General features: G+C 47.9%; 1 protein-coding gene across 2 annotated transcripts in view; it reads right to left on the reverse strand.

Annotated features, from left to right (window-relative positions):
• The window catches only part of LOC135911968 (isobutyryl-CoA dehydrogenase, mitochondrial-like), a 105,215-nt gene that overhangs the window by 65,834 nt on the left and 14,775 nt on the right, over positions 1-24,606 (reverse strand). For both annotated transcript variants that reach the window (XM_065444350.1, XM_065444349.2), the window contains exons 2-3: positions 10,182-10,282; positions 7,179-7,348 (exon numbers count right to left, since the gene is read on the reverse strand). In XM_065444350.1, coding sequence (XP_065300422.1) covers positions 7,179-7,348; positions 10,182-10,282 — 271 coding nt within the window. The remainder of the gene's footprint in view (positions 1-7,178; positions 7,349-10,181; positions 10,283-24,606) is intronic.

Genomic DNA, 24,606 nt, shown 5'->3' on the forward strand with positions numbered 1-24,606 from the left:
CAGAGGCACTTACCACAACGTCAAAGGCAACATACGAACCCCTGACGACGTCTGCCGAGACGTCATCAATGGCCTCATACCAGGAATAAGCACCGCAGAACTTATGGCAGGAATCCGAGCACCGGCACGATACACCGTTCTTCACGCCCGAATGATGGGTCAGTTGACCGCGGCAGTCCTATTTTTCGAAGGACCGCACGTTCCCTACTACACCATCTTCCAGAGCGTAGACTTCCGCTGTCGACCATATCGCAAGTCAGTGCAGTACTGCCGCACCTGTGGCAACACGGGACACCGCCAAGACGTCTATCCGAAACCGATCCCAGATTTTTGCTACAAATGCGACAAGACATGGACAACCACAAGACCATGACTGTAAACCGACGTGCAAGCTCTGCGGAGAAGCGCCCAAAACTGCAAGTACAGAGTGCAAGAAGAGACTGAAGCCAAGCCCTCCACCCTACAATATACGGCAACAGCGCCTTAACAGACTACACAAAAGAGACAACCGATGGACCTCCAGCAGTGAAGAGTTCCCGGAGCTGGGAACCTCGGCCACCAGCTCGAGCAGTGTCAACGCGAGCAGCTCCCGCAGACGCAGCAGCTCGAAGCCAATACTGCGAAGTGCTTCGCGCTCACGTTCCCGCTGTCGCTCCTGCTCAGTCAAGCGCGCGAGCTACGCCGACGCGGTAAGCGGCTCGAGCGACTCCGTGGTACGAGCAGCTTGGATGCATCGGCCGAAGCCGCAGTCATACGGGTCCTAGAAAACAAACAGCAGAACCAGCAGAGCAAACTGCAGAATCAACACAGCCGATTGCAAAGCCAGCAAAACCTTATAAACAAGCTACTCCGCAGTCAACAGAAACAGCAAGAGCTCAGTGACAAACTGCTTCAAAAATGCAAAGAACAACAACTCACAGACAAGCTGCATCAAAAATGCCAGGAGCTCGAAAACATAAACAGACAGTCGGGGTCGACGTTGACCAAGGCCGACGTTGAAGCCATAGTAGATGCAAGGTGCCTGATATTTCAAGAAGCCTTTTGAAGAACATTCATGCCACAACGGAAAAAGTTGTCCAATCAGCAGTCGAAAAAATAGCCGCTACATTCGAAAACAAGATCGCCACGTTAAACGCCAAAATAGATGGGATCGCACCACAGCTCAACAATTTTATCGCGCATGTAAAGAACAACTACATCACCAAGGCACAGCTCGGCAATTCGTGCCCACGACTCGGAAGAAGGCACGGACGAACAGCCACAGCGACTCTCGCTCGGTCTTGCCCACTCGCGATCGCCAACGCGAATTCGAATCCATGGCGATCCCTAACCACAAGGTAAAGAACCAGCATTCAACTATACGCACATGGCAATGGAACTGTCGATCATACCGCCCTCGACACGCCAATCTACAAGAATTCATCAAACTGAATCAACCCGACGTCATAGCACTACAGGAAACCAACACGCACAACGTCCGACTGCAAGGATACGCCAAATATGCACAAAGCCGACGAACTGCTATACTGGTGAAGAAAACTCTCAAAGCCCAAAAGCATCACGTAGAGGACACCCAGACCGAACACACCTTAATCGAGATTTTACCGGAACGAAAGACGCAGAAAAGCCTATTGGTGGCCAGCGTGTACAGCCCGCCTCGCGACCAACAACCGGACTTCGATCACATTGTACGTGAAATCAGGAAATTCACGAATGGACACCAACTCTTCATAGTGGGAGACTTCAACGCCTTACACACGGCATGGGGCTATCATACCACCACAAAGAAGGGTGCTAGAGTGCACGATGCCGCCCAGCAACACAGACTCACCCTCTGTAATGATCCTCCCCAGACCACGAGAATTGGAAACAGCGTCTCCAGGGACACAAACCCCGATCTTACTTATACTGCAGACGTCCCCTGGGCAGAGTGGAGTCGACTCCAGGAAACCTTAAGTAGCGATCACCATATCCTCCAAGTAGATGTAGCGTACACCAGTAAACAGGCCAAGACCGGAATTGCACGGCTAACCGAATATAAATCCTTTAGAGACAAGCTAGATTCCGGAGCAAGCATAACTGACATTGACGAGTAGCTCAAAAATGTATTAGACACAGCAGATGTCACACCAAGATCATACAACTCGATGCCGATACACCCGCGGTCGACGCGCACCTCCTCCGTCTCTGGGAGGCAAGCAGTAGCCTCCTGAAGAGATGGAAGCGACGAAAGCTTAACAGAAAGCTAAAAACACGTATCGCTTTCCTTACCAAGCAGGCTCAAGACTATGCAGACTACCTCGTCAGGCAGAACTGGCACGCTTTCTGTGACAAGCTACACGGGACTCTGGGCACGAAGAGGACCTGGCACCTCCTACGCGCACTACTGGCCACTGAACCCACCAAAACGAAACAGAAGCAAGATCTTCACAGTCTTATCCACAACCACGCCGGATCAGAACACCTCCTGCGAGAACTACAAAAGAAACTATGCGGAGACGCACCCTCTACCGCGTCAACTAGCAGCACAGAATACATTGGAAAACCGAATACACAACTCGACCGACCCTTCACGCAGGTCGAAATCCACGTAGCCCCTATTCAAGCTGACTAGAAATACTAGCCCTGGTAAAGACCGGATCGTTAACAAACACCTACGCAACCTACTGCAGCAGGCCACCGAGGCTCTCCTCAGTTACTACAATGAGTACTGGGAGAAAGGAGAACTGCCTGCTGTGTGGAAACACTCGGACATCACCATGATCCCAAAGCCCAACAAACCTCTCAGCTTGGAGAACCTATGCCCGATCTCCATCACCTCGTGCGCGGGAAAGCTTTTCGAACATATGGTGCACGACCGCATTACCCAGTACCTGGAAGACAACGGCCACCTACCAGACACCATGTTCGGCTTCAGGCAGCACCTCTCGACGCAGGATGTACTCTTACAACTAAAAGAAGGCCTTCTAAATCAGCTAACCAATCGAAGTAAATACTCCATAGTGGCAATAGGCGTCAAGGGAGCCTTTGATAACGTTAGCCACGACGCGATCCTCAACAATCTCGAAGGCACCGGCTGCGGCACTGGGACCTACGCATACGTCAGAAAATTTCTGATGGACCGCACGGCAACAGTCGGAATGTGCAACATCCGCAGTGAAAGCTTCCTACTTTCAAACAGAGGCACCCCGCAAGGGTCGGTGATTTCACTGCTACTCTTTAACGTAGCTATGATCAAGCTACCCCCACTCCTCGAGACCATACCAGATCTGCGTCACGCGATGTATGCTGATGACATCACGCTCTGGACCAGAGCTATGAACGTTGGAAGGCAAGAAAGTAGCTTACAAGAAGCCGTCGACAACATCGAAAGCTATCTTCGCAACTGCGGCCTCCACTGCGCCCCAGACAAGTCTGAGCACCTCGTCGTGAAAGCAAGAACGAGAGGCCGACCACCCAACTACGAAGAGCCCGACCCCAGCATCACACTCAACGGGACAACAATCCCGAAAGTCGACACCATGCGAATACTTGGACTCCACATCCACAAAGACGGATCGGGAGCTGCCAGCCTACCGAGACTAGAACGCACCCTGTCGCAACTTACGCACCTCATCAAGAGAATCTCAAGCTAAAGAAGCGGGCTCAAGGAGCAAGACACTCTAAGAATATTACCAGCACTGCTCACCAGCCGCATCACATACGGCACGCCATACCTGGTTTAAAGCACGCTGAAACAGAAAAGCTCAACATCATGATAAGGAAGGCGATCAAAGTCGCCCTGGGACTCCCCGCCATGGCCTCTACATCACGTCTCCTTAAGATGGGCGTCCACAACACGTGGCAAGAGGTCGCCGAAGCGCACAAGAACAGCCAGCTGGAACGACTCAAGCTCACGCCCACAGGCAGATCAGTACTCTGACACCTAAACTACAGCGAGACGTATGTCGCAGACACAGAAAAGAAAGAGCGAATACCACCGGACTTTCGAGAGTGCATTTGCATCGCACGTATCCCGCGCAACATACATCCCATATACGCAAGACTAGAAGACAGGCTAGAGCCAACGCCATCAAACGACGTTTCAAGCATGACCCGAATGCCCGCTACACCGACGCGGCCAAGTATCCGCATGGAAATGCGTACGCTCTCAGCGTCGTAGACTCCCAAGTCTCCGAGCTATAGCATCGGCAACCATCAAGGCACGCAACCCGGAAACGGTTGAAGAAGCGGCAATCGCTCTCGCCGCCACCACATACACAGACGCAGCGGTTATATTCACCGACTCCCAGGCCACCTGCAAAACTTCTTAAGGGGCCGCATCTCGGCCGATGCACTCAAGATAGTAAAAAGACGAAGCACTCCGCTCCCGCGCACCTGCGTAACCTGGGTACCCGGACACGAGGGACTAGAGGGGAACGAAGCGGCCCACGCCGTTGCCGGCGAGCACGTCAGCCGGGCTCCCCTCTCCCCACGCGCTCTCGGACACGCGACAGAAGAGGCGGAGGCCGTACCCACCAACTATTCGGCCATATTGCAACATTATAGGCTCGAGCGTCGAGTGTACCCTCCACGGCACCCTAAACTCGACAGAGAAGAAAGCCTGATCCATAGACGCCTGCAAAGTAATACGTACACGCACGGAATAATGCATCGCCTCTGCCCGACGCTCCACGGCTACCTCTGCCCACTCTGCAACGTACCCGACACTCTGGCACACTTGCTCCTGGAATGCCCGTGGCAATAAGGCAGCGAAATGCAACCAGAAACGCACGAAAAACGAGCAATAGAAGCAAACCACCTATTCGAAACGTGGAAGGCCAAGCTAACCCTCGGGGACCTGGAACACCAGCGACAGCTCGTTGCCAGGGCCAAGAGGGCAGTCGAAGCCAGAGGGTTCCTGGACTAAGGAGCCTTCCCACCTTAGGGTGATACCCGGCCTCACTCGGGACACTGTTTCGTATATTAAACGTTTCTGTCTCTCTCTCTCTATCGTTTCTTTATTTCTTCTAAGTAAGTAATTTCCGCTATGCTGTCCTTGGTGTCAGTGTTTGTGGGCTTCTTATTATATGACTAATAAAAATCAGGTCCCTCGGTTAACCCCCTTTCTTGTCGTTTAATATGACTACTAATGACTTGTAATGACTACTAATGACTACGAAATCACCAACTTGTCTAACGACGGCTCGTAATGACCACAAGTGATTACAAATGACGAAAAATGCTTACTAGTAAGCAGTAATGACTTGTAATGACTACGATATGGCTTATATATCTAACGGCAACTTGTAACGGCTACAATTCATTAGAAATTACTAAAATGCTTAGTAATGATCATTAATGACTGAAATTGCTTGTAATGAATACTAATGACCAGGATATGACCAGCATGCCTAACAGCGGCTTGTAATGACCAGAATTGCTTACATATGACTAAATATGCTTAGTAGTGAGCAGTAATGACTAAAAAAAAGAGAAAGAGCCGAATGATAAGCGGAGGAAGAGTAGGCTTTCGCCGTTCACCTCCTTAGACACCATCTTAAACACATTTTCACGGAATCTCCAAGAGTTGTCTATCGTCGCTCTAGGAATCTGCGTGACTAGTAACGTGTTCCAAGACTAAAGCGATTGCTCTTGCTGGTTGTCATATCTGAAATAAGCCCCGTTATAAAGTTTGTGCACATATGACCACATAAAAGACTGCTAGAAGCACAGCATCCAATTTTTCTGTTAAAATCAACGGCGACTTCACCTGCGACAGTTCTAACATCATCTATCTGCTTCAATGTTCAGTGTGTCATATGCAGTAAATCGGTCAGACCGAAACATCTTTTCGTATCCGATTCAACAACCACAAACCAAACGTTAACAGCTTGCGCACCTGCCATTATCTAAACATGTTCGACTGCCAGGTTATACGTTTGACATCATCAGTGTAACAGAAATACAATCACGTTTCAAATCGCGCCATGATCGAGAATTCATCTTAAAACTTTTTGTGCGCGAACAGGGACGAAGAACTTTTTGTTTGCGCACAAAAAGTTTTTAAGATGAATCTGTTCCAACTAGGCCGACTCGCAGTTATGCTTCAGTTCATTTCTAGTTCCTTTGTTGCCCCTATTCTTCGTCCCTGTTCGCGCACAAAAAGTTTTAAGATGAATCTGTTCCAACTAGGCCGACTCGAAGTTATGCTTTATGATCGAGAAGTAGGAGAATCCTTTCTTATTCATAAATTTAACATTGTGTCATCCGGTATAAACGAGAGCGTAGGAAAAATGTCATGCCTTTCTGTCATATGTTGACGTGTGTGTGTGTTCTTGTACAGAATTAACAAAGCATGCCAAATCAATTGATCCCTAGTTTTGCCATGTCGCAATTGATATCATTCTGTACCTTCGTGCACAATCATTGTAACACCATAATGATATTTCCTACACATCATGTATCGTGCTTGAGTTATACTTGCTGCTGCACTTTTTTTATTATTGTTATGTTCAAGTGTACACGTACTTGTACTGCTGATTATGCCCACGTGCGCAGCATGCAAATAAATGCGGATCCGCACTTGTATCTGTGATTATCCAGACGAAGGCCGTGCCACGGCCGAAACGTTAAAACATTAAACATGCAATTTTCGTAAGTGTGCCTCTTCGTTTCTTCCACTACATACATACATACATACATACATACATACATACATACATACATACATACATACATACATACATACATACATACATACATACATACATACATACATACATACATACATACATACATACATACATACATACATACATACATACACACACACACACACACACACACACACACACACACACACACACACACACGCGCGCGCGCAAGGCTAGTGGTCTAGCCAACGAGTGCATGTTTGCAAACATTCTCTACGTGAGCTCAGCGCAAGCGAATGGGCGATGATAAACTCAATGAAAGAGTGAATGTCCACTTGTGATCAATTAGGGGACTATCAATTCGTTGTAAAGCGCTTCTTTTTAATCATTTATCTTCTTGCGTATGTGTGTGTGTTCAACGTGCAGTAATGTACAATGTTCCCACTCTTGCCCTACATTGGGCTGCAGTATATGTAAATAAATAAACAAAATAACGTCTGTCCGCAAGTGTCGTCGACTTTGCAACACTACGAGTGTACTCACTGGTGCACCGTGATGTATGCGGTGGTGCTGACGCATCCCTTGGCCAGAGCCTCGAAGATGACCGATGCGTCGAGCCTGCTCAGTCCCGCTCCCCCGTACTGGTCCGATATGTACACGCCGCCGAAGCCCAGCTCGCCGGCCTTGCGCATCGCCTCCACGGGGAATATCTCCTGCACAGCAGAACATATGGCATAGCGCTGTCAGGCCGCAGCGGCATTGGATGACCAATGTGCATGCTACGTTAAACACGTGCCCAAACTAAATTAGCTGCACATTTAACGCTTCTTCGTCCCACATTAGATTACGCGAGCGTCGTGTGGGATCCACTTAAAAAGAAAATCTGGTAGACAGAATTGGAGAACTTCACAGAAGAGCGGCAAGGTTCATCTTGTCAAAAATATCGTTCAACCGACTCTGTGAATGAAATGCTCAGGAAGCTCAACCTACCTCCATTTTCAGAACGCAGAAGGATAGCGAGACTGAAATTTATTCATCTGATTCGCCAAAACTGGTTTAACCTTAATACACAGCAGTACATAAAAAGCGTCTGTCTCGAACAGTAAGATGCAGCAACCAAGAGCAAATTCAATCCATTTCAGCACGAATAGATGCGCATAAGTACTAGTTTTCCCCTAGAACAATAGAGGAGTGGAGCGCACTGCCACATGAATTACTACCAGTAGACAGTCTAAATAAATTTGAAAGCACATTAACAAATTGTTTTTCCTCGGCTAGAAGTACATAGCTGCTATTTAATAATGGTAATTTGTCTAAACCCGCTGTGGTTGCTCAGTGGCTATGGTGTTGGGCTGCTGAGCACGAGGTCGCGGGATCGAATCCCGGCCACGGCGTCCGCATTTCGATGGGGCGAAATGCGAAAACACCCGTGTACTTAGATTTAGGTGCACGTTAAAGAACCCCAGGTGGTCGAAATTTCCGGAGTCCTCCACTACGGCGTGCCTCATAATCAGAAAGTGGTTTTGGCACGTAAAACCCCATAATTTAAAAAAAAATCTTTTTTTTCTTCTGTAAATTTCCTTTTCATGACCAGAGTGCCCTGTGAGTAGTTGACCTAGATAAGCGCATTCCAGCACAGACTCTGGGGGCTGACTGACAATCATCAAATATAGTTCTATACAGTGCTTCCATACAGGGAAACAATTACCCTAATTGATGAAACCTCCTCCGCCTAAATTCACTACCATGCATCATTTTGATCAGCCCTTTCGCAAATCGTCTCTATTTGAGTGCGCGGAAATTACTCCGACGCACTCCACACCGGCTGAGAACGCTCGTGGCCGGGCGGGCAGGTATCATCTCGCCACCGGGAAGGGGCGGGAGAGCAGTGGCGCGGCACACGAGTCGCCAGCTCGCTCTTTGAGATGCATGTGCTCTCTTGCGAGAGTCTTGTGGTGTCCTAGGGACTCCAAGTGTTTGGGTTAGTGGCGCTATGTCGCGCTTCGCCGCCTGGGCTGAAGGTTGCAGGAGGCGTTTATTGCACAAGTCCGCTGTACGTCTAGGCTTGCCAGATGACCAAAGCTTCGCCTATAACTGCAGCCACAGTGCGTGACATGTGCATGATATTAAGCCGAATGGTCGCAAGAGTATGTCTGGCCTCCGTGGAGTAAACGAGCGTAGGAGGAAGTGCGCAGCAGTCGTCACGCCATCGTCGTCGTCCTCGCGCCGCCATCGTCGCCACCCTGCCATGCCGTCTACTAAAACATGCCGACGATAATTCGTGCCGCCATCTCCAAACACTGTTATCGACGTCAGCAGCATAAATGCATCTGAAACACTGCTAGTGCGTCCATTGGACTACTGCGATCCGCAGAAGCTATATTCGACAACCATCTTCAGTAGTTTCTGCCCATTTTTTAAGCTCGCTCGAACATCCCACCATCCCTTCCCTAAAGAGCTGGGCTGCTCTGCAGCAACAGCTTAACCCTACTGGTACACTCAGTTGACCAATGCTGGTGTTTCGCATAAAACACATCGGTTTGGCTGGCACAGACCAGAACCGGGGACTCAGCTGGACCCCGATAACTCCGACCATAAGAGTCGTTCAGAAATTAAATTTCTTTCTCTTGTACTTAGGCGCCTTCGTTTTCGAGTGCATTCTTCTGTAGTCGCAATAACAGCTTAGCTGCAAAGAATCGCAAGAGTAGGCGTGCACAGAGACTGCGTACTCAAAGATTTCAGTAAATAACTTGTAGGCTTCCTTTCCCGCGCGCCTTGTCCTCACGTGATTATTATTTTTTTTTCCGTGCGCCAAAACAGTAGTCATGATTCGAAGAACAATATTCTTGTATTGCAATGTGCGGGAAGAGATTAACTTCGGGCGAAAGGTTGGATGAGAAAGACGGACTCCTTTCTTGCTTTCATGATAAGGAATGGGTCTAGATTTTGTTAATAGTAATATCGCCGCAGCCGTGCACTATGTGGTTGAGGGTACGGTCTGTCCTTATATTCCTCCACCTTTCAAGTTAACGTCGCATAGCTGGTCAAATCATTTTCATAAAACCAATGGAGTCACGTCACAGGATCAATAAGGCTTCGAGTTTCGCTAGCTGGTATGCCATCGTTCTGTTTACTGCACTATTCTGTTACACAAAGGTCAAGATAAAAGTCAGTGTCCTTTATTTTGTCCTTCGTGTAAGAGTATAAAGCAGTGAACAAAACGATTCACAGAATCAGCAGGATGTTCTGTAAACGTTAAACTTTAACTCTGTTCGAAATGAAGCCGGCGTTGGAATTCTTCCTGTGCTAGAAACCGCAGGCTTTGCCACCTCGTCAAAGCGTCTTGTATTTTTTTTTTTGCGCACCCCTTCCTTTCTGTCTAATTAAAGCGCAAATATGGTTTCCAGTGGGAGAAATGCGAGAAGAAAGCGAATTTTAAGCCGGCCGATTGCATCGAGTTGTGGTCACATCACTCGCCAATAAGAAGAATAATGTATGCGTCCCACTGACGTACATAATCTACATAAGAAATAGGATTAAACTTACTTTTTCGTCCCATTCTTGCATGTATGGCAGGAATTCTTTTTCAGCAAAGTCGGAGGCAGTTTTCTGCATCTGGATCTGTTCCTCGCTGAGCCCGAGGGTGGCTGAGCATAGTGGGACGAAAAAAAACAAGAAGCAGTAAAGAACCGACCCTTGTTTGAAACCTGAATTTCACGCTTTTACCTTCTAGGATGCAAATGCAAATACTATATTATTTGTCATGAAAATGCCGCATATTGTTTCATGCGGAAAAACGCCAGAAAGAGCATAAATGTGCAGCCCCGGTAGCATAAGGGAGATCATTCGTTAAAATATAGGAGTCATGTGATCACGTAAAGGTAAATGAAAGTGGACAAAAAAACAGCTTGCCGCTGGTGGGAGCCGTACCCACAACCATCGCATTCTCTATGCTTTCCTTGGCTTCGTTATCTATGGTTGACAACCTCAACACCCCCTCCCCCTTCTCATTCATTGCTTAGCGAGGGTCTCCGCTCCGTCATGTTCGATGCCTTCAGGTAGCATACACGTGTGTGTACCACCTATAGCCGTCGTTACGGTGGCTATGCGTGGGTAGGTGCACCGTCTGCCGGGCGTTCAGCGCTTCCCCGCTTCGTGACAAGTGGCGTGGCACTGTCACGTGGAACTGCGTCGTGTGCTGCTGCGGCCGTCTTACTGTAGAAGTGCGACGTATTTATCACTGCAATTACATTGCAGCCTTCAGAGTGACACCATAGACAGTTACAGATTTCTGAATGGACTGGAGCTCTGTCACTAGCGAAGGCAATTTACTCGCCTTGTTCGTCAGCTGTTTGTTTACCGGTTAGAGAGGCAACAGTACAGAGCTCCTATAACGCTGTTTTGTTCGGCAGACATGTTAAAATTGAGTCTCCAAAGAGCAGCACAAATTCTGCACGGACAAAATATCCCTTCATCAGTTCTTCTAAAGAGAAAAATAGAGTCGAAATTTGTTTCACGAATCAGTATGTAGGTGCTGTATGCGAATGTAATTCACGCAGGGGTTATTCTTATACCACGAAATGCGTAACGAAAATGACTTCGTTGGAAGGAATGTAAAACACAATCCAATAAATATTGATATTCGCGCAACTAAACTCCTTGACTTTATTTCTTTGCCCGTATGGTTGCTCTTATAAGCGAGATGTATGGTAATTAGTGTCGAGCTGTACACGTTTGCAATACGAGGTGCTACCGAAAAGTTCCGAGAATTCAGTCGTATAAAAAAAATGTTCACCATAACGCCTAATCTGCACTGTCTCATTCAAAGCAGACCCCTTGCGCATGTATGTACCGATCCCAGCGCTTCTGCCAAGATTCCGTGCATTCGTGGAACTCTCCAAACGACAGTTTGTTGAGGACCGCCGGCTATTCCCACTGGATCTCTCCAACAGTGAAACCGACGTCCCTTCAGCCTCAACTTACACTTTTGGAACAAGAAAAAGTCAAAATGGTCAGGTGAATAAGGTGGGTGCGGAATTACTGTGACTTGTTTAGAAGTAAGGAACTGTCGAACAACGAGTGATGTGTGAGCGGGCGCGTTGTCGTAATAAATAAATCAGTTGTTTTTCCACTTCTCCGGACGTATGCGACGAATGCTGTCTCTTAAAAACATCACAGTAAAGCTCGCTATTCACTCGTATATATCAACCATCGTTCTTGATATATATATATATATATATATATATATATATATATATATATATATATATATATATATATATATATATATATATATATATATATATTTCTTTATTTATTGTTCGTTCGATGATTCATGATTAACTATATGATGATATATGATGAGTAGCAGCTTGTAGCATGTAAAATAACAGTTTGGCCTCTTGATTGTCGCGTGCGTATATTTGAATTTAATAGGCTGAATGTTAGGTCGCACGCATAAACCAGCAACAAAATGCTTTTATAGTAAACTACAGCCTTAAATGAAACGCGGCACTGCATCACAGCGCTCACAAGTCACAGGTGCTTTTTTTTTTCTTTTCTGGAGTACGGTCAAGTGCCAACTTGCTGCTTGTCACAAAAAAGTGCAGGCGAGCAATGGATTAGTTTGATGATGCTGTTCGCAGTGATGGTCCAGCCAGTTCAGCACTTGGAGCAATTTTCGAAGCATAAAAAATGTCCCTCTGGAGCAGTTTAGGAGCAGCCACACCAACATTTTGGAGCAGTTTCGGAGCAGAAATGTCGGTCTTGGAACATTTGGAGTAGTACAGCAGTAATCTGTAGCAATTTGGTGAAGCTTACTATTACTACGTAATCAGTAAGCGCTGCTCAACACTGAAGCAAGACACAAAGCAAGCAGCGACCAATTAAACTTGCCTTCCCACGGACGGTATACCATACACGGTATGTTGCAAACACTTTTGTTTGGGTAGGCAACGAACATAATTTTGAAAACAAATAAAGTTTTGCAGCCTAACGAGAACAAATATAGACACCTGGGCCACGGAGTGACCTGGGCGCAAGACAGACATAAAGTTACAAATGAACAATTTGCGCCGTGAGGCACAAGATAAAAAATGATGACAAATGTCTTATGTGCGTTCCAAATTATAGATGCGCTTTGATATGCTTTACGGCACTATATAAAATGTATATTACGCCCAATGACAATACTAGAAGCTCGACCAGATGATATGCCTCTATGAACGGCGCCAAGATGAGATGCCTCAGTACGGTGCGTCGCAAAGATGGTAGTGGCAGTGGAGAACAACGTCTGTACCATCCCGTATGCACGTTTTTGTTGTGAGCCGGTTTGTCGGCGTCCCGTGTGTTGTGTGGCCTCTGCGAATAGATACGTTCGACTCGACGTAAAACCATAACTTTTATGGGCAATACCCGACCGACATTTCGAAGCACTACCTCTTACTGCCCCTAAAGGGCTCAGATCACCACAGGCACGTCCGAAATAGCTTTGAAAGCCTGCCAGTACTATTTCGTATCGGTGCTCGTACTGCTACGGGAGAGGGCGATCGCACGCCTGCATAATTAAGGAATACATACTGTGTCCCGAGACAATTACCTCTTCCAACTCTTGGTATGCTTCACCTCAATACTTCGCATACGCTTCACCGCGTAGTATTGGTGTATTGAGGCGAAGCTGCCTTTCGTGAACCGGCATAATGCAACGCGGTCTGCTTTCCGAGCTTCGAAGCCATTGGCGAATTGACCGGGCCACCCACGTCATGTAACTCCATGAACTCACAAACGTGTAGTGCAGTGGGCTCGTGCGGGACCCTGGCACCTACGTGTCCGAATCACTTGGTCAAGTAAACTTGCTTGTCTCTCTCTAGCCATTGGCGAGGAAAACGGCGGAGTCGATGCCATTGCTAACAGCGGCACCGAACAGCAAGAAGCTTGGTAGAGAACGTCGAAGTAGCTAGGCCTGGCGTTGCCACGGTGGTGGCTACGGCAGACAGCGAACCTGCGTGCGAGAGCATTTGTTTGAAGCAGCGAGATAATTAAAATGGCGGCGATGATAGCTTCGATCAATGCCGTTTCGGACCTGCGGGCATGGTAAAAAGTCCAGAAAATCGGACGGCGAAGGGGTTTTGCGTCCACAATTTCAGACGTTCTTTTATTAGGGTAAACGCAAGCGCAAGGGGACAGGGCCTGACCCTTTGAATGTGTCGTTTCGCGGGGTGAGCAGAAGTCAAATGCGAATGGTCTGCACGGTGCCGCCACCTTGTGGCATAGAGCTCAACCACACACCGTAAGAGTAAAAAATGTATTCTTGTTTGCTTCTGGCGTAAATTTTTGGCAGGACTGTGATCGTTAACACGTCATTTTGTAAATGTTTAAAATGTTGTACACTTGGTTAGAGCAATATTACCTCTTTGTTTGGCTGGTTATGCTTAAAGCCCCTCCATACACGGCGGTGGCGCGTGGATGCAGGGGCTTTAGTTATGCTCTGCGCCAACGGGTGGCTGGACCGTGGAGACCGATCAGGCAGCTCACGTACGTTTACGCTGAAGTTTTTTCATCAGCTTGAATTTATGCCTCCACCGTTCCGTCGAAATGCCCAGCTCGCCCGTGGTTACCGGAATACCAGACACGTTCGGCACTGCAACAGAATGGTCGCAACGCACGCTGCTTCGATAGCTCTCGCTTGGAGCCGACTGCCAAAGCAGCGCCCGGAGAGGTTCCTGGAAAGCATGGAGGAAGGAAACTGAGGAGAGGCCCTACCCCTTCCGCGCGCTAGGAGAAAAGTGCGAAGGAAATGACGTAGTAGGTTCTCCTTTATTTTGCTGTTTTTTTTTATTTCTTTGCTGTAGTGGCCCCGCCTTTCGGGCCACAATGGCGGCTTTGTTATTGTTCTGAGTGCTCACATGTGTTGCTCCGCAGGTTTCGTACCGTGGCAAAAGCGCCGTGCGGTCAGGTTTGCGTTGGTCTCCGTGTTTTGTTGCGCTGCGTTATCTGGACCGTGCTCTACCGGGTGTTGCTGTGGCCAGGTGGGACAGGAGGAACTAAAGTTCGTGAAATGAACGCGCATGCAACGCTGTACGCAAATGTACCGCGCCACGGCAACGGACGAAGGAATATCCGCGGGAAATTTTGCCCTCTTTCGCGGAATCATGCTAACGTGCTACCGATTGTTTAGTATTGCTGCGGAGCGCGAGGGTCCGAGCAGCACGGTTCCGTGCAGCGCGGCGTGGTTTCGCGAGAAGTGTAAACAACAGAGGAGAGCTGGCCCGATAGGCGGAGCAACGCCATGAGCAACGCCAATTTCCGGCTTCACTTTCACTTCACAAAGAGTGACGTCAGGTTTCCTTCCTCCGTGTTGGAGAGGCTTCGCGCGCTCGCTCCTAGAGAACCGGAAGTCGACGACACGACGTACCATCATGACGTCGAGCAAGCGAAGGCGGAGCCTAGCCCCGATCACTCGACGAACGAGTTGAGGAGAAATGCATGACAATGGATGAGGGTAACTTGTAATCGTCCGTGGCTCTCATAATATGAGACGTTTCACACAAATTGTAGTGCGAATTATCAACTTTAACTGTACCCTACGCGTTGACAAAATTTGTCCGAACCGTTTCAGTGGCCCTTTAAGACTGCTTACGTGGGAAATGCGAAAGCATTATAGTCTCTTTGGTGAATGGTGTAATATTGGGCTTGTTGCTAAAACATGCTTCAAAATTCGATTAACAGCCCAAGGACACCATAGGGGACAGAATAAAGAACAGAGCGCTGCTTCCAACAGTTTATTTTCCTTTCAAAAAACAGCGCTATATACATAGTCGCACGGAAGCCCATCAGTCATGCGCAGAACGCAGCAAAAGGAAAACCACAGAGTGCAGTGATAGCCCGAGGCATCTCATCTTGTCAGTGTGAGCATCAGATGGGACGCAACCATCCTTTACGCAAACATTTTTCGAGGTTCGATAATCTCGCGCGTGACACGATCTCTGCGTTTTGCCGTGATACTACACTCGGTGAATCTTGGGCGGCATCCACACATGTTGCAGTGGACAGAAAGCCGTCCCTGTTAGGCGCAGTCATGCATCGATATACGCCGCGCGGCGCAAATGTTCTTTCTTTTGTCTCCTCTGGTCTCCTTGCGCTGTTCACCTTTAAATTTTAAAACCCTTTGGTGAAATGCTTTAGATCGATGTTTTCGACGTGCATTAGCTTCTTTTCGCTGATTTGGTGAGCGTGTGCGTTGGCCACAGACCGGCTCACTTTATACTCTCGTGACGTGGTGTCGAGAGTCTATCGCAGTAGACAAGCACCGATGATATCCGAAGAGCAAGTGACGCATGGGAGGCAGCACGCTCATTTTATACGCTCAAGACGCGGCGCCACCTCCTCCCCATTGGCTGCGCCGTCGCGTGCCCGATGACGCTCGCACTAGGCACACCTTCAGTCAGCCGGAACCGTGGAGCCGCCTTGGGCTCGGGGAAGCGCGTGCTCGTATCGCACCACGGAAGCTCGGGATCGGTTCCCACCAAGACCGTAACGTACGAAATTTCCTTTTGAAACCCATAATTTACTTTGTTTGCAGGAAGCACTCCTGAAGTGTTTTCCATCTTTCCGCCGTCCGCCATTTTTGGTAACGCCGACGAAGCCGGATTTCCGCGTATTGGGGCATACAATGTTCTTGCATTAGAATTATTCCGATCTGCCTCCTCTCCCCCCCCCCCCACACACACACACACTATACGGCGTGCCTCATTATCAGATCGTGGTTCTGGCACGTAAAACCACAGAATGTTGTGTGTGTGCGAGTGTGTGCGTGTGTGTGTGTCTGCGTGTGTAATATGTCATCGTATGAGGTGCGATCGTCATGTGGAACACGCGTGTTGGCTTTCGCGATCAGCGGAGGCCGACAGCCGGCCCCTTCCACGTGTTTGCCGAGTCGGGCAACGAGCAAAGCCAGTTTTTTCGAAATTGCCCCTATGGCCGCGGCGCGCGGGCGCTGAATCACGCGACACCCTTTCGTGTTTCACGCGCTACACAAATAAAGCACGGGAAAACCGATTACTCGGGACATAGCGCTCTGGAAACGACTGAGTGGGATGTTTTGCGACGCGATATCTGTTACAATGCAAGTCACGCCCTTAACTTAAAGAAGAATCGAATAATCAATCTTTAGATCATCATCATAATCAGCCTGGTTACGCCCACTGCAGGGCAAAGGCCTCTCCCATACTTCTCCAACTACCCCGGTCATGTACTAATTGTGGCCATGCTGTCCCTGCAAACTTCTTAATCTCATCCGCCCACCTAACTTTCTGCCGCCCCCTGCTACGCTTCCCTCCCCTAAAATCGAGTCCGTAAGCCTTAACGACCATTGGTTATCTCCCCTCCTCATTACATGTCCTGCCCATGCCCATTTCTTTTTCTTGATTTCAACTAAGATGTCATTAACTCGCGTTTGTTCCCTCACCCAATCTGCTCTTTTCCCTTAACGTCACACCCACCATTCTCATTTCCATAGCTCGTTACGTCGTCCTCAATTTAAGTAAAACCTTTTTCGTAAGCCTTAAGGTTTGTGCCCCGTACGTGAGTACTGGTAAGACACAGCTGTTATACACTTTTCTCTTGAGGGATAATGGCAACCTGCTGTTCAGTATTTTACATACGGCTCGTCTACACCCTGATTCCGTAATGCCTCCATGATTGCTGAGGGTTCGACTGAATCAAACGCTTTCTCGTAATCAATGAAAGCTACATAAGGGTTGTTTATATTCGGCACATTTCTCTATCACCTTTTTGATAGTGTGAATATGCTTTATTGTTGAGTAGCCTTTACGGAATCCTGCCTGGTCCTTTGGTTGACAGAAGTCTAAGGTGTTCCTGATTCTATTTGCGATTACCTTAGTAAATACTTTGTAGGCAACGGACAGTAAGCTGATCGGTCTATAATTTTTCAAGTCTTTGGCGTCCCCTTTCTTATAGATTAGGATTATGTTAGCGTTCTTCCAAGATTCCGGTATGCTCGAAGTCACGAGGCATTGCGTGTACAGGGTGGCCAGTTTTTCTAGAACAATCTGTCCACCATCCTTCAACAAATCTGCTGTTACCTGATCCTCCCCAGCTGCCTTGTCCCTTTGCATAGCACCCAAGCCATTCTTTACTTCTTCTGGCGTTACTTGTGGGATTTCAAATTCCTCTAGACTATTCTCTCATCCATTATCGTCGTGGGTGCCACTGGTACTGTATAAATTTCTATAGAACTCCTCAGCCACTTGAACTATCTCATCCATATTAGTAATGATATTGACATCTTTGTCTCTTAACGGCTACATCTGATTCTTGCCTACTCCTAGTTTCTTCTTCACGGCTTTTAGGTTTCCTCCGTTCCTGAGATTATGTTCATTTCTATCCATATTGTACTTACTTATGTTAGCTGTCTTACGCTTGTTGATTAACTTGGAATGTTCTGCCAGTTCTGTTCTACCTGTAAGGTTAGAGGCTTTCATACATTGGCGTTTCTTGATCAGATCTTTCGTCTCCTGCGATAGCTTACTGGCATCCTGTCTAACGGAGTTACCACCGACTTCTGTTGCACACTCCTTAATGATGCTTTTGGTATGCTATCTTTACATAGCACACCAAAATTATCCTTGTGGAAGAATAGAACTGGGGGAAAGGGAGCATTCTGTAAATGTCCAAATGGCGGAGTGTTCATTTCTACTGCTGCTTAAAGGGAAATTAGTGCCCTAGAACATCTAAGACGTCAATATTATCGCGAACAGAGCGTTAGTAATGGAGAAAGTGAGGTAATTGCAGGACGCGTTTAAAGACTCCCCCGGGACATTCAAGTACTAGCCCGATGGTGCAGGCACTCCTCATTATAATTCTGTCAATAGCACTCAATCAGTCGTAATAAAAAGATCGTTGTATTATAACACGAAAGAAAATAATCCTTGTCCAGTTCTGTTTGATCGTTAGAAAAATGAAACTCATTGACGCTCCCCTTCACAGAGCCGCGGACGGTCTAAAGGCTTTTTCTCCACCATTCGCCGCCTGCGCTCTCGCGTTTCAGTAGTTTCGTTGTCGCGTAGTGCTGTGCTGGTTTTGCTGGCTCGAGAAACTCACCCAAACGGCAAGTAGAAGCGAATGCCACGTCCATGTGAAGCCGCGGGATTCCCGAACGGCCCACGCCACTTAACCATGAGGAGCGACAACGGCGAATCCGACGCTCTGTCTTGGCTCGGTATTGGCTCGGTTTCTTGATGGCCGCGCGCTTGCGTTTTGCGGAGAAAACCGTAGCGCGCCTGTCGGGCACCGTTTTACTCAACGACGGCAGTGAAGGGCGTTGCATACACCACCACTCCCGCGGTGGGGAGACGGACGATTTGATTTGCTCTAAACGTATGCAGATCCATCATACGCCACATTCAAAAGGTCTTTTCTTAGCACGAAACTAGCGTTGCGAGGTTTGTGTAATGGTATTTTAACAGTCCACGCCCATTTAGTAGTTACATTTAGTGGCACTTTAAGTGCTGATTGGCTGGGCTGGGGTACCACTAAAAGAACTCAGTGCCCTACCACTCTGTGAAGAAGGATGACCAGCGAATCTGTGTATGTGGGCTCCTTAGGCAAACTGCACTTCCGCCGCGGGTTGGCCCGGCACTGCACTATCTTCGGGATCGGCCCTCGTATGGGGAGTTTCGTGTCTACACACGGACGCGATCCTGGGGTAACTAGCCCTTAACTGCTTCGCTGTAAGAAGAGGCAGGCGCGCCCTGCCAGACCCCTCCTCGCAGGTGCAGCTGCGGCCTATCAGCGGCGGCCGAAATGAACAGTCCACTAGGTGGACACTTACAGAATACTCCCTCGATGAGAGAACGCCGAGGTTTCATAATCGTAAACTGTACCGTGTGCAATGCGTTTTAAAGCGTACCTCACTAACTTTCCAGGGGCTAGCTATGTCTGCTTGTACCTATCCGTTTTCTCGCCTGCGTGGGTCAGTCTATGGTCGAATGGGTAGCGCATCGGGCCGCTGTTCATCGGGAACTGGTGTCATCCTGAGTATACGTTCCAAGTGAAACCAGTTTGTTAACTCCCCAGCTACCATTAGTAAATTGCACGGTGGCGTAAGTGTTTAGTTGAAGTGACTGACAACTGGCCAGAATGTGTTGCGAGACGTTGATGGAAATGAAATGATCATGATTTATATTGATCCAGCACGCTGTTCGCAATTTAGAGGCCAACTGCAACGAAATTTTCGACCACCTAAAAAGCCCAGTTTCAGATCATTTAGACATTCAGCAGCCTCTGTGCAAAATTTTACGCTTGAAATGCAGGTCAGGGGAGTTATTCTATAAGAGTCCACCCAGTGGACACGTCCATTTCGTCTGCTATTGACGTTCTCATTGGCTATGGCGCCTTGTGCTGCGGACGTGCAGCGCAGTCCCGCCAATCAGAACTTCAATAGCAAACGAAATGGACATGTCCACTAGGTGGACTCTTACAGAATACCTCCCCAGTTCGTCACAAAGAGCTCGCAAAAATATGTATTTTTCATGCCGAAACTAAAAAAAAAAACGCCACCATTCTCGCCCGGCGAAAGTGACGTACAGTAAAGAATGTGGCGAAACTGCGCCCGTGCTGTCTGCCCGGTGTTTATCACTGGGTAAATACCAACGGTTAATTGAAGCCTTTCTCAATTATTGGCTGCGTCTTTGCGCTTCTTAAAGGGACACTAAAGGCAAATATTAAGTCAAGCTAGAGTGATAAATAAGTGGTCGAGAATCTCTAAGGCGTCAATATCGCGAACAGAGCCTTAATAATTGAGAAATTGAGGTAAATGCAGGACATGTTTAGAGATTTCCAGGAATATTCAAGTACTTGCCCGATGACGAAAGCATTCCTCAGTTAAATTCTGTCACTGGAACTCAACCACTCGTTGCAAAAAAACATCCTCGTATTGTAGGATAAGACAAAATAAAGTGCTACGTGTACAGTTCTATTTCATTTTTAGAAAGAAGAACTCATTGAAATTTCCCTTGAAAACGACGCGGGTGGTCGAACGGTTTCGTTTTCGCTCGACTCTGCACCGCCCACGCTTTCGCGTTTCATTAGTTTCGTTATCGCGTGGTGCTGCACAGGTTTTGCTGGCTTGCGAAACTCGCACAGACTGCAAACAGCAGAGAATTCAACTTCCGTGTGACTTTGCGGGATGCCCGAACGGTCTACGCCACTTGACCGAAAAGCAGCTGCAGTGGCGAATCCACCGCTCTGGATGGATGGATGTTGTGCGCATCCCCTTTGGAATGGGGCTGTGGGTTGCCCCACCATGCTCTTGCTATTATACTTCCTAATATCCTACCTAGGTTAAAAAAAAAAAAGATACGCACGATGAATTCCCATAACCAAACTTTCTGACCCCCTATTGCGAACTTTATTTTTCTTCGTCTCCGCTTATGTCGTTTCCATACTTTTCTTCCACCAATCTTCCAAACGCCTGTTAGTTATCTCCATTGCGGGCATGTTTACTTTCCCCTGCTCTCGCTGAAACCAAAGGCCTCAAAGAGTCCACTGGTGCCTAAATCGACCGCTGGGCAGATATCTTCACATTCTAAGAAAACATGCTCCAACGCTTCCCTAGCTTTATCGCAGCAAGCAAATGCTTCTCCTTCGTTCTTATATCTCTCTTTATAGGTGCGTGTTCTAAGCCATGCTGATCTCGCTTCCAAAAGTCCTTTGAGTTATCATAAATTGCTTCTTTCCTAGTTTCGTTTTTTTTTCCCTTAAGCAGTTAATCATGGCAGGTTTCTTTTCCATTGCCGCCACCCATGAGATTATTTCACCTACTCTAAATTTACGCTTGACGTTCTTTGTTGCTGTGTTGCTCACCCTACAGGCCGCATACATGCTGGTAAGTTTCCTAGTTCTTTTCCTCTACTGTGAATCAATTTCTTTTTTCTGTGCAGATACCTTAACACTCTCCCAGCCAATTTACATTATTCCATATTTCTCAGTCGTTCTTCATAATCACATTTAGTGTGAGCTTCCCTCAAGTCAAAGCTTGTCCAGCCCATATCACCCTGCACAGCTTCATTTGAGGTGTTGCCGTCAGCACTGTCACGATTGGCGTGTAACACGCCGTGCAAAAAGGGTGCTCAAAGATCATGCCTAATCGAAACGGAGGATGGATCCTTAATTTACTATGGTTGCCTCGAGTGGTTGCCGGTCTGGCAGGCACCCCGCAGTATTACACGGCACTTTGTGTGTGTGCGACTCTGTAGGGGAGCATCCTTTCCGCGAACCAAACAGGACCCGCGGGTTGCCGCCAGAGGAGGCGAGCACGTGCAACGTCGCCTAGGAGAAAAGATCAGCCGCCCATCCCCGACCAGACTCAGTGCATGTCACGTGACGCTGACGTGAGCAAGATCCCGCCTATGATTTTAGCGGGCCTATTTAAGCGGCCCAGCAATGTATAATTCATTCATTCTCTTCTATAACCTTCACCAACCATTGAATAAACAGTGCAAGTTTGGCAGTAGAAATTGTCTCGTCCCTAACTCGTCGCCATGGTATGCCGGACGCCTGCAGCCTGCCGACAACGCCACGCTACCCAATAGTAACGCCGGTCGAGGTTCGAGTACGCAGTAGCGCCCAATGCGAAGCGTCCCACCGGTGTTTGGTTGCGATCTAATGCTGATTGTACCCCTGATTTCAAGCAAACAACAGCATTTCCAAAAGTAAGTCGTGGAACCATTACACCTTTCCACGTACCCCGGAGCACCTCGTACCTATTGTATCCTCATAGCGTTCTGTGCTTCACTATGGCTGCATTTCTGTTCTCCTTTACTGTCATTGTTTGCTCCTGTGTTTCCATATATCGATTGCCTTCGTTTATCCATATACCAAGATTACAATTAAATTATGGGGTTTTACGTGCCAAAACCACTTTCTGATTATGAGGCACGCCGTAGTGGAGGACTCCGGAAATTTCAACCGCCTGGGGTTCTTTAACGTGCACCTAAATCTAAGTGCACGGATGTTTTCGCATTTCGACCCCATCGAAATGTGGCCGCCGTGGCCGGGATTCGATCCCGCGCCCTCGTGCTCAGCAGCCCAACACCATAGCCACTGAGCAACCACGGCGGGTTAAGATAATTTCGGCATCATTCCCGAAACCCTTAATATCAGCACTTATGCATTCCACAAACTCTTGATTCTTCTCAGCGCAATTATATCCGGTCCACAAATACGTTACGCGCAGCCAAGTTTTTTTTGCTCATTGTACCGATAACCAAAGATGCTCATGACATTTTGAATTTACTCTTTTCTATTTGGCTCCCTCATGGATGAGCGTTCCGACTCCCCCTCCCTTTCTTTCCGACTTAATTCTATTGCACCCTTCTCAAACATAATTCTCAATCACTGACGGCGTTCCGAGTCTCTGAGGTGTGTTTCTGTCCCCGCATACACCCCTCTTTGTTCTCTGTTTAACTGCTCCTCAATCTCTGCCCACTTTTCCTGTCTTCTGCCACCCTGCATGTTTATGTAGCCTATTGCATGGCGAGCTCTCTGTCTTGTTTTTCTCCTTTTTTTTGTTATTGACGGCGATGCTATTCTGAAGTTTTCCTAAGAGACCTTCATTACTACTTACTCTGGCCTCCTGAGCGTCCGTGGGCCCCCTAAAAATGCCTCAGCGCGACCGGCAAGTCGCTAGCGCATTTCTCGTCCAAGCCTGTAATTGATGTGGATCCCGTCTCGCTCAAAGCCACCATACCTTCTGACTTCCATGTTTACTTCGAGAACCTCGAAGCCTTTCTCTCGGCTCATTTTCTATATCGCTTCATTAACAACCACTACGGCTCTTTGTACGTGACTGTCACGTACAGGCACTTCCGGCACCATGCACACCCCGATCTGCACCTGAGGGGACAGCCCGCGCAAGTCGACCACTCCCTTCGCCAAGCGCTCGGCTAGTCCTGTCCCTTTCCTGTTTAGGACGTCATTTATCCCACCTGCTACTCTGACAAGCATGTGCATGTGGACATTTTCCGCGAGCTTTGCTTTTGCTCGTTTTATGACAGAACCCAGTGTCAGCCGTGGAAATGTCCCTACCGCCACTCTTCTATCGCCTTTCACCCTTTGCACAATTCATTTTGAGCATTTAGCTAGGTTTGAGTCGCCGGTGATAATCACCATTTCACTCTCTCCTACCTTTCCCTGCTTTCCTTTGTCCTTTTCCGCGTGGTTCGTACTCGACAAGTGGCACTGACCCCCGCGCTCCTGCTTTTTGTGTGTGGCGGCCTCAAGGTAGGTGCCGCTCTTTCCAGCTAACCCTTCACCACGTTGCACGCATTCCACGTACTTTGCTCACACTCCCTCTCCTGTCATGTCGGGGGATTGCGTTCCATTGTCATGACCATTCTCGTTCACAATGACGGTCTTGTTCAGCTTTTCCTCGACTGCTTGAAATCTTTTTTCCACTACCTTCCGTTCATCACGCTCCATATTTAGCTCATTTGCTCTTCGACCTATTTGACAAGCTCATACTGGAAAGCCTCCATTTTCTTCAGCCTATCATCGACATCACAGTGTGGGCCGATTTACTCGATTCCCTCTCCATTCTCATCCGTCCCCTCGTCTGCATTTAGGGACCCCCGCACACTGCACGCTTTCCCAGATTGCCATGTATTGCACGGCTTTTTCTAATGCAAATAATATAATACTATAATAATGCAGAGCACGTGCCTTCTAGCAAAAATCGATACGCACAGTATCTAAATCCTTTAAATGCCGCAAAGTAATTCTCAGCAATCTTTCAAAAGCACTCGATGCCGCACAGACTTCAGGTATGCCACGTTTTCGCACGTGTTCAACCACGCGTCCACGCTTTCACTTTCCTACCAACGCAATATTCCCGATAATAAAGCACACACAGTAAAACCGCTAATAGCTATTAGTCTTGCCGCTTCCAAGCTAC

The sequence above is a fragment of the Dermacentor albipictus genome, chromosome 10 (assembly GCF_038994185.2).
Source record: "Dermacentor albipictus isolate Rhodes 1998 colony chromosome 10, USDA_Dalb.pri_finalv2, whole genome shotgun sequence".
Lineage (NCBI taxonomy): Eukaryota > Metazoa > Arthropoda > Arachnida > Ixodida > Ixodidae > Dermacentor > Dermacentor albipictus.